Raw genomic sequence first — 10,000 nt, 5'->3', positions numbered from 1 at the left:
GTATTAATAGTAGCAGTAGTAGTATTAATAGTAGTAGTAGTAGTATTAATAGTAGCAGTAGTAGTAGTAATAGTAGCAGTAGTAGCAGTAATAGTAGTAGTAGTAGTATTAATAGTAGTAGTAGTAGTGGTAGTAGTAGTAGTAGTATTAATAGTAGTAGTAGTAGTATTAATAGTAGCAGTAGTAGTAGTAATAGTAGCAGTAGTAGTAGTAATAGTAGTAGTAGTAGTATTAATAGTAGTAGTAGTAGTATTAATAGTAGTAGTAGTAGTAGTAATAGTAGTAGTTGCTATAAAAATATCTATAAGCCCCAAATGTAGTGAAAGTTTTAAATCCAGTCTGTTTGAATCAAGTAACACTATCCAGTGGTGGAAAGTACATTTACTCAAGTACTGCACTGAAGTACAATTTGTACTGAGTATTTCCATTTAATGCTACTTGATACTTCTACTCTACGACATCTCAGAGGGAAATGTTGTACCTTTTACTAGTAACTGTAGTTACTTTGATTTTACAAACATAACATAAGATGAACTTATTAAATATGATGCATGGTTATATATTAAAGACCCTCGTCCCTCTGAGAGCCTGAACCCCCCACACAGGTTCCTGTTTGTGTCTCTGTGCACAAAGTGTGAGTCGGTCCAGTAGGTGATCTCAGTGTGATGAACGCGGCCCTCTGACTCTGGTGGTGGTTCCCGTCTCCGTCTGTTAATCCCTCATAAAGGTGTGATGTACTGGGGGGGGGTTATGAATCTGGAGGTGTTCTTCTGCCCCTCCCCCCCCCCCCAAAACAAAACAAAACAACACTGTGTCCTCCTCCGCTAGCTGGCTAACCGCTAACCGCTAACCCTGGCATTATCACATTACTGCCAGGCCCTTTTGTTCAGGTGTGTGTGTGTGGGTGTGTGCATGTGCGCGTGCACGTTGGTGTGTATAAAAGCAATCGTTCCTGCCGTGCGTCCGTCTCCAGAAGCACAGTCCTGATAAGACCCCCCCCACACACACACACATACACACCACATATTGTACACTCCACACCTCTGTCAATGCATGCACATGCACCCTGCAACACACAACGACCCATCCCCCACAACAAACACACACACTCATACACACACACACACACACACTCATACACACCGCGCTGGTCCAGTGGGCTAAGCTGGAGAGAGTGGGGGGGGCGTTGAGGGGGGGTAAACTAATCCGGCCCACAGAAAGTGGTTTCTGATTATTGCTGACCAGCAAACGGCTGCAGAAAAAAATACTAGAAGAGGGAAGAGATGGAGGGATGGAGAGATGGTGGGGTAGAGGGATGGATGGATGGAGGGATGGAGGGATGGAGGGATGGTTGGATGAAGAGATGGGTAGGGATGGAGGGATGGATGGAGGCATGGAGGGATGGAGGGATGGAAGGATGGTTGGATGGTTGGATGAAGAGATGGGTAGGGATGGAGGGATGGATGGAGGCATGGAGGGATGGTCTGAAATTAGCACCCGCCAAATGCAGATTTAATTGTTGTCAGAATCGTGTGAAATCATCAGACCGACCATCCTCCACTTTGTCAGGCAGGGAAACGCTAGAGATGGACTAGAGAATTGTAGTTGTCCGACTGCTCGGCATCTCGTGCCTCCGTGACTATCGATTCCTCTCGTTGATGCTTTCCCACAGTTACGCTGCACAATGACGCAGACGCTCGCTGGATCATGTTTCAGTTTGTTTGGGAAAGGAGACACGGTGAACAGAAGAAAAAGCTTTCAACAGCGTAGCGCTACTAAACCTGAGGGGGGGGGCATCCTATTTCTACCTGATAAAGAGACACTGAGAACAACAAACCTGTGTTTACATCAGCAGGAGGAGAGTTAGTAACGTTAGCTGTTAGCAGCCGTTAGCAGCTCAGTCCTGACTGGATAAATACCGGAGATACCAACGTTAACGGAGGTGCCATTGAGTTATTGTTATGGGGCGTTCAAAGTCGGCTCAGGAAAAAAGACTATTGGGTGAAGGTAAATTACAACGTTATCATGATGTGTTCAAATGTAATCTGGTAAAATGAAGTAGTGATTTTCAGATTCTTCTCTTCCATCTCCAGCCTGTCAGCGATCTCTCCTTCAGATGTTTGTTTTAACTCTTTGTTCTTTCTATCATCAGACGTTCTTCCATCATTTTAATTCATCTCTGTATTTTGGGTCCAAAGTAAATCCCCCCCCCCCTGAGGGGCCGAGAGGGGCCGAGGGGGGCAGACATGGACCACTGAACCTCCAGCTTGTCGATTTACTCATTTCTGCATGTTTCTGAGCTTTTAAACCATTTTGTTTTTACTGCAGAATATGTTGTTGTTGTTTTTAGATACATTTCTGCTTCGGCACTGAGACTTTCTTGGTACTGATACCGATAGAGATACCTGGGCCGATACCGAGGACCGATTCTTTTATGTGTAAGGAGACATCCGGCTGGACTTAAACATTACTTTACAAACAAATAAATACATAGAATTGTTCTTGTACATTGATTTATTATTAATATAATAACTCGTTCCCCTCCAACATATAACAGCTGGATACGGGAGGTGTTACACTGGGAAAGTTAAGATCTCTCTGAAATCCTTCTACAAAACGTTTCCTGATCGAAGCTTGTGAGGAGAGAGAGGAGAGAGAGGAGAGAGGGATCTTCACTATCACTCTCTTTAATTGCTACTAATATGAATATGTCTCTCTCCAGCAACTCGGTAAATAAAAATGAACGGTGTAAACATTTTTAATGCAGCAACAAATTGGTCAAAACTTCATCAGGAATCAAAGTTCCAGTATAAAACGTAGATAGAATATAAACACAGAATTGATTTGAATGGATCGGATCCATTGTCACCGATACACCATCCAGCTATTAGAGTCAGTATTGGCCTGATATCCGGTCCGGTATCGGTATTGGCCTGATATCCGATCCGTTATCGGCCTGATATCTGATCCGGTATTGGTGTCGGAGTACGAGCTGCAGTTTCACCTTTAAAAGCTCTTCAGGTCAGAGCTGTTTGTTTAACGGTGTGTGTGTGTTTATGAAAGACTCTTTACACCAGTGCCTCTACATGTATGTACATGTGTATTTGTGTGCATACATGCATGCATTCATGTATGTGTGTGTGTGTGTGTGTGTGTGTGTGTGTGTGTGTGTGTGTGTGTGTGTGTGTGTGTTACTGTGTGAGTGTGTGCCGCCCCAAGCACCACGAGAGCTCATTACTGTGCGTCTCTTTGTTGTGGCCCGTAGAGCGTAGCGGACCTTCCCAAAAATATGCACATCACTAAAACAACAAGCCCGACAGAACCAAACACACACACACACACACACACACACACACACACACACATTAATAATGGAAGATAACAAACAACAAAACAAGAAGGGGGAAGGACATGATGATATTTGGGGCTCCAGATGTGGAAGTTTGTGAGCCCTCCGGAGGAGGTGAATCCATAATGAGTGAATCACTGAGACTCTCTGATAACTTCCCTCCTTCAGGTTTAACTCTCTGTGTGTGTTGCTAAATACACACTCTGCTCTTCTGTGTGTGTGTGTGTGTGTGTGTGTGTGTGTGTCCGTGTCCAGGTGGTGTGTGTGGAGGTGAGTGGGCGTGGTCGTAGGCTCCGCAGACGTGTGTGTCTCAACCGTCTCCAGGACGTGGCGCTCTGCTGGTGGGACTCTGAGGAGCCCGGTGAGGAGCTGTGGCCCTGGACCCCCACCAACACTCACAGGAACAACCTGGTCCTGATCAGCTGCTCACCTGCTGAAGGCCTCAAGGTACACACACACACACACACACACACACACAGGAACAACCTGGTCCTGATCAGCTGCTCACCTGCTGAAGGCCTCAAGGTACACACACACACACACACACACACACACACAGGAACAACCTGGTCCTGATCAGCTGCTCACCTGCTGAAGGCCTCAAGGTACACACACACAGCTTGTTCTCATTCTCAGGACGTCAAATACCGACGCTTTGTCACGTCCACCAGCGTTCAGAATGAGACGCAGCGGGCGGTCCTTTAACTATAAAGTAAACCCGTCTGCATCAACAGTTAACGCTCAGAGAAAGTAGACCAGGAGTGACGGTGGTGACGTGGTTTAAAGAGCAAAAAGACACCCCGATGGTGCGTGTCCACCGAGGTGTTTTTTATCGCGAGGGCACACGCCGCTTCACAGCATTGGACGCTTGATGGGCCGTCACTAGACACAACACACTCGGCACCTGATTGGACAAAGACCTTCATCCAGGAGACCGCTGTTCGTGTCACGTGCGTCATGTTACAATCAGCTGTCCCTGTGGTCATGTGACTGTTCCTGTGGTCATGTGACTGTCCCTGTGGTCATGTGACTGTCCCTGTGGTCATGTGACTGTCCCTGAGGTCATGTGACTGTCCCTGCGTTCATGTGACTGTCCCTGTGGTCATGTGACTGTCCCTGAGGTCATGTGACTGTCCCTGCGGTCATGTGACTGTCCCTGCGTTCATGTGACTGTCCCTGCGTTCATGTGACTGTCCCTGAGGTCATGTGACTGTCCCTGCGTTCATGTGACTGTCCCTGTGGTCATGTGACTGTCCCTGCGTTCATGTGACTGTCCCTGCGTTCATGTGACTGTCCCTGTGGTCATGTGACTGTCCCTGTGGTCATGTGACTGTTCCTGAGGTCACGTGACTGTCCCTGTGGTCATGTGACTGTTCCTGAGGTCACGTGACTGTCCCTGTGGTCATGTGACTGTCCCTGTGGTCATGTGACTGTTCCTGAGGTCATGTGACTGTCCCTGTGGTCATGTGACTGTTCCTGTGGTCATGTGACTGTCCCTGAGGTCACGTGACTGTTCCTGAGGTCACGTGACTGTCCCTGTGGTCATGTGACTGTTCCTGAGGTCACGTGACTGTCCCTGTGGTCATGTGACTGTTCCTGAGGTCATGTGACTGTCCCTGTGGTCATGTGACTGTTCCTGAGGTCATGTGACTGTCCCTGTGGTCATGTGACTGTTCCTGTGGTCATGTGACTGTCCCTGAGGTCACGTGACTGTCCCTGTGGTCATGTGACTGTTCCTGAGGTCACGTGACTGTCCCTGTGGTCATGTGACTGTTCCTGAGGTCACGTGACTGTCCCTGTGGTCATGTGACTGTCCCTGTGGTCATGTGACTGTTCCTGAGGTCATGTGACTGTCCCTGTGGTCATGTGACTGTTCCTGTGGTCATGTGACTGTCCCTGAGGTCACGTGACTGTTCCTGAGGTCACGTGACTGTCCCTGTGGTCATGTGACTGTTCCTGAGGTCACGTGACTGTCCCTGTGGTCATGTGACTGTTCCTGAGGTCATGTGACTGTCCCTGTGGTCATGTGACTGTTCCTGAGGTCATGTGACTGTCCCTGTGGTCATGTGACTGTTCCTGTGGTCATGTGACTGTCCCTGAGGTCACGTGACTGTCCCTGTGGTCATGTGACTGTTCCTGAGGTCATGTGACTGTCCCTGTGGTCATGTGACTGTTCCTGTGGTCATGTGACTGTTCCTGAGGTCATGTGACTGTCCCTGTGGTCATGTGACTGTCCCTGCGTTCATGTGACTGTCCCTGCGTTCATGTGACTGTCCCTGTGGTCATGTGACTGTTCCTGAGGTCACGTGACTGTCCCTGTGGTCATGTGACTGTTCCTGAGGTCACGTGACTGTCCCTGTGGTCATGTGACTGTCCCTGTGGTCATGTGACTGTTCCTGTGGTCATGTGACTGTCCCTGTGGTCATGTGACTGTCCCTGAGGTCATGTGACTGTCCCTGCGTTCATGTGACTGTCCCTGCGGTCATGTGACTGTCCCTGTGGTCATGTGACTGTCCCTGAGGTCATGTGACTGTCCCTGTGGTCATGTGACTGTTCCTGTGGTCATGTGACTGTTCCTGTGGTCATGTGACTTCCTGAGGTCATGTGACTGTCCCTGTGGTCATGTGACTGTTCCTGTGGTCATGTGACTGTTCCTGAGGTCACGTGACTGTCCCTGTGGTCATGTGACTGTTCCTGTGGTCATGTGACTGTCCCTGAGGTCACGTGACTGTCCCTGTGGTCATGTGACTGTCCCTGAGGTCATGTGACTGTCCCTGTGGTCATGTGACTGTTCCTGTGGTCATGTGACTTCCTGAGGTCATGTGACTGTCCCTGTGGTCATGTGACTGTTCCTGTGGTCATGTGACTGTTCCTGTGGTCATGTGACTGTTCCTGAGGTCACGTGACTGTCCCTGTGGTCATGTGACTGTTCCTGTGGTCATGTGACTGTCCCTGAGGTCACGTGACTGTCCCTGTGGTCATGTGACTGTTCATGAGGTCATGTGACTGTCCCTGTGGTCATGTGACTGTTCCTGTGGTCATGTGACTGTCCCTGAGGTCACGTGACTGTCCCTGTGGTCATGTGACTGTTCATGAGGTCATGTGACTGTCCCTGTGGTCATGTGACTGTTCCTGTGGTCACGTGACTGTTCCTGTGGTCATGTGACTGTCCCTGTGGTCATGTGACTGTTCCTGTGGTCATGTGACTGTCCCTATGGTCATGTGACTGTCCCTGTGGTCACGTGACTGTCCCTGTGGTCATGTGACTGTCCCTGCGTTCATGTGACTGTCCCTGTGGTCATGTGACTGTCCCTGAGGTCATGTGACTGTCCCTGCGTTCATGTGACTGTCCCTGTGGTCATGTGACTGTCCCTGTGGTCATGTGACTGTCCCTGAGGTCATGTGACTGTCCCTGTGGTCATGTGACTGTTCCTGTGGTCATGTGACTGTTCCTGTGGTCATGTGACTTCCTGAGGTCATGTGACTGTCCCTGTGGTCATGTGACTGTTCCTGTGGTCATGTGACTGTTCCTGAGGTCACGTGACTGTCCCTGTGGTCATGTGACTGTTCCTGTGGTCATGTGACTGTCCCTGAGGTCACGTGACTGTCCCTGTGGTCATGTGACTGTCCCTGAGGTCATGTGACTGTCCCTGTGGTCATGTGACTGTTCCTGTGGTCATGTGACTGTCCCTGTGGTCATGTGACTGTCCCTGTGGTCATGTGACTGTCCCTGTGGTCATGTGACTGTTCCTGTGGTCATGTGACTGTCCCTGAGGTCACGTGACTGTCCCTGTGGTCATGTGACTGTCCCTGAGGTCATGTGACTGTCCCTGTGGTCATGTGACTGTCCCTGTGGTCATGTGACTGTCCCTGTGGTCATGTGACTGTCCCTGTGGTCATGTGACTGTTCCTGTGGTCATGTGACTGTCCCTGTGGTCATGTGACTGTCCCTGTGGTCATGTGACTGTCCCTGTGGTCATGTGACTGTTCCTGTGGTCATGTGACTGTCCCTGAGGTCACGTGACTGTCCCTGTGGTCATGTGACTGTCCCTGAGGTCATGTGACTGTCCCTGTGGTCATGTGACTGTCCCTGTGGTCATGTGACTGTCCCTGTGGTCATGTGACTGTCCCTGTGGTCATGTGACTGTTCCTGTGGTCTCTCAGTGAACAGTTGTTGAGATGTCTTTACAGGCCAACCTGCTCGTCTTCCCTCGAAGGCGTCCATGTTGAAATGAAAGTCGGCGCGTCGTTACAAAAATCCAGAGGTGCACGACAAACCAGCGCGACAACTTGCGGAGCCTTTACGCACCACGTAAAAACTAGGGATGCACCGATACCACTTTTTGTCAGACTGAGTACCAGTTCTTACATTTGGGTACTCTCCGAGTACCGATACGAGTACTTCTCTGTGCCTAAAGAGCCTCGTTAACAGCCAGCTGGAGGGTGTGAGCGACACACGGCAGGCTGGGGAGTCCCGCATACGAGGCGGTGCGCCGCCACCGGCTCTAGGTCGGCTTGGAAAGGCTCGGGGAGAAGGTGCTCCCCTAGTAAAAACTGTGATGACGTCATTTTCTGTCGCGGCTTCACTACGGCGAGCATAAACCAGACTTTATACTCTGTAAGCACAATCATAACTCAAAGTGTTGATTTGTATTTTTTACACACACACACACAGAGAGAGAGAGAGAGAGAGTGAAGAAGACAACAAAGCAGCTGTTGTGAGAGGAGACCTGTGTTGTCGTGGATGGGATTGGGGACGGTGCGTTAGTCACCTCAAGGGTGGCACCTCTGTGTTGCACCTCCATGCATCACCATATGAAATAAGCAAGGAGAAGCTAAGCTGTGGTACAGCGTGAGGGAGAACGCCTACACACACACACACACACTCGTCTTAGACACACACATCCTCGTGGCCTCTGGCAAAACCCAACCCGTGACCCGATTCTGTGTCAACGGTGGATTGTCCTCGTGCCAAAAAAGCAGATGAAAGATCCCAAATTACCGAAGTGGGTTTAACTGTTCTCCTCGTACGTACGCCATTCCTCCGTAAGCATATGCAAAACATTTCACCACAGCGCAGAGAGAGAGAGAGAGAGAAGGGAGAGAGTCTGCGAGAGGGAGGAAAGATGAGCGTTACCAATCGCATGCTAGGAAAACAAATTCAGCTAGGAGGGGGGGGGGGAACATGAATATTGAAATAAGCAAAGCAGATGCTGTTCGCTGCTTTTACCGCTTCTTGTTTTTGGAACGCTCTTCACATTTATCACACTCCTTCACCTAGTTTATTCTCTCTAGTCTCCTCCAACCCCCCCGTCCTCCTCCTCTCCTCCTTCCTTCCTTCCTCCACGCTTCAACAACATTAAAGTCTTCGTGGGGCTGCGGCATCGCGCTCTAATGAAAGCGTTTGTTGTCATTTTTCAGATGCGCGGTGTGAAATTAAGCGAGCAGTTTATGTAAGAGCCGTGGCGGGAATCAAACGCCGGGCACACATCGGGAGACGCCAGCTACTTCAATCACTTCAAGCTCATATATATGTTCCTTTTGTTCAGTTCGCTATCTGCCGCGCTAAGCCAATTTTCTAGCCAGTCTCTCGGCATTTAAAAAAAAAAAGTCTGATTTCTTTCCCTATGTGGTCTTAATTCAAACGCTCCCCCCCCTCTCTCCTCACGCTGATAAGTGGAGGGTGGGAAGGAGAGGAAAACACATACATAGTTGGTTTTATGTTAACATTTTTAATCATCCTTCCTTCATGCTTCCCTCCTTTAACCCCCCCCCCCCCCCCCCCCCCTCCACAAACACAAACCGTTTCGTGGAATTTAATAATCTTAATGAAAAGAGAAACACCAGATGAATGTTTTTTTAAGTCATATTTTTTTGTGGTTGTATGTGTGTTTGTTGTTGTTGTGAATATCCTGTTATCTGTCACCAGACAGTTTCTCTGCAGCTGTTTCATCTCTTTTCTGTTGTCTTTTCATTATTAGTGACTTCAGCGCTGAGCTGCGTGGAATATTCCTCTTTTACTAAACATGAAACACCTAAACAGATTGTCCATGAAAGACAACCTTTTAACGGAAATTATTTATATAGAAGGAATATAGAATTGCATAGAAATTGACAATCTGTAGGATGGATAGGATAGGATGAACTTTATTAATCCCCAAACGGGAAACTGGTGTCACACAAAGACATAAACACAACACAATACGTCAACTACACGATGGATAAAACCACGCAGTTCATTGAAGGAAGTACGTAGTACCAACAAGGAGAAGGGGTCAGTAGAAGCTACGTATACAGTCATAAAAAGCTTAAAGTGCACGATATCAACATGTTCATTAAAAAGCCTGACTGCTTCATCTGTGCTAGAACATGATTAACAGTTCATTAGGAGCTAAATTAACAAACCAGGGCTCAGCAACCTTTACTATCAAATGAGACATTTAGGCAAAAAAAAAAAGAAATGTGTCTGGAGCCGCAAATCATGTGATCATTGTGATGAAGGTAACACAGTTTAGAGTCTAAGTATATAGTATATCAGTCTAATGCAGTGAGGGCCAAAGAGACAATGTACTACGGAGTATTAGGACCACATTGAGGGAAAAAAAACATCTGAGATTTACACAATAAAGTCACAATATTACGAGAAAAAAA

General features: G+C 48.3%; 1 protein-coding gene across 10 annotated transcripts in view; it reads left to right on the top strand.

Annotated features, from left to right (window-relative positions):
- wdpcp (WD repeat containing planar cell polarity effector) overlaps positions 1-10,000 on the top strand; it is a 177,348-nt gene that overhangs the window by 123,540 nt on the left and 43,808 nt on the right. For all 10 annotated transcript variants that reach the window (XM_074647455.1, XM_074647447.1, XM_074647450.1 and 7 more), the window contains one exon: positions 3,605-3,796. In XM_074647455.1, the coding sequence (XP_074503556.1) occupies positions 3,605-3,796 (192 nt within the window). The remainder of the gene's footprint in view (positions 1-3,604; positions 3,797-10,000) is intronic.

The sequence above is a fragment of the Sebastes fasciatus genome, chromosome 9 (assembly GCF_043250625.1).
Source record: "Sebastes fasciatus isolate fSebFas1 chromosome 9, fSebFas1.pri, whole genome shotgun sequence".
Taxonomy (NCBI): domain Eukaryota; kingdom Metazoa; phylum Chordata; class Actinopteri; order Perciformes; family Sebastidae; genus Sebastes; species Sebastes fasciatus.
The sequence above is the reverse complement of the archived record's forward strand: the minus strand, read 5'-3'. Positions and strand labels throughout refer to the sequence as shown.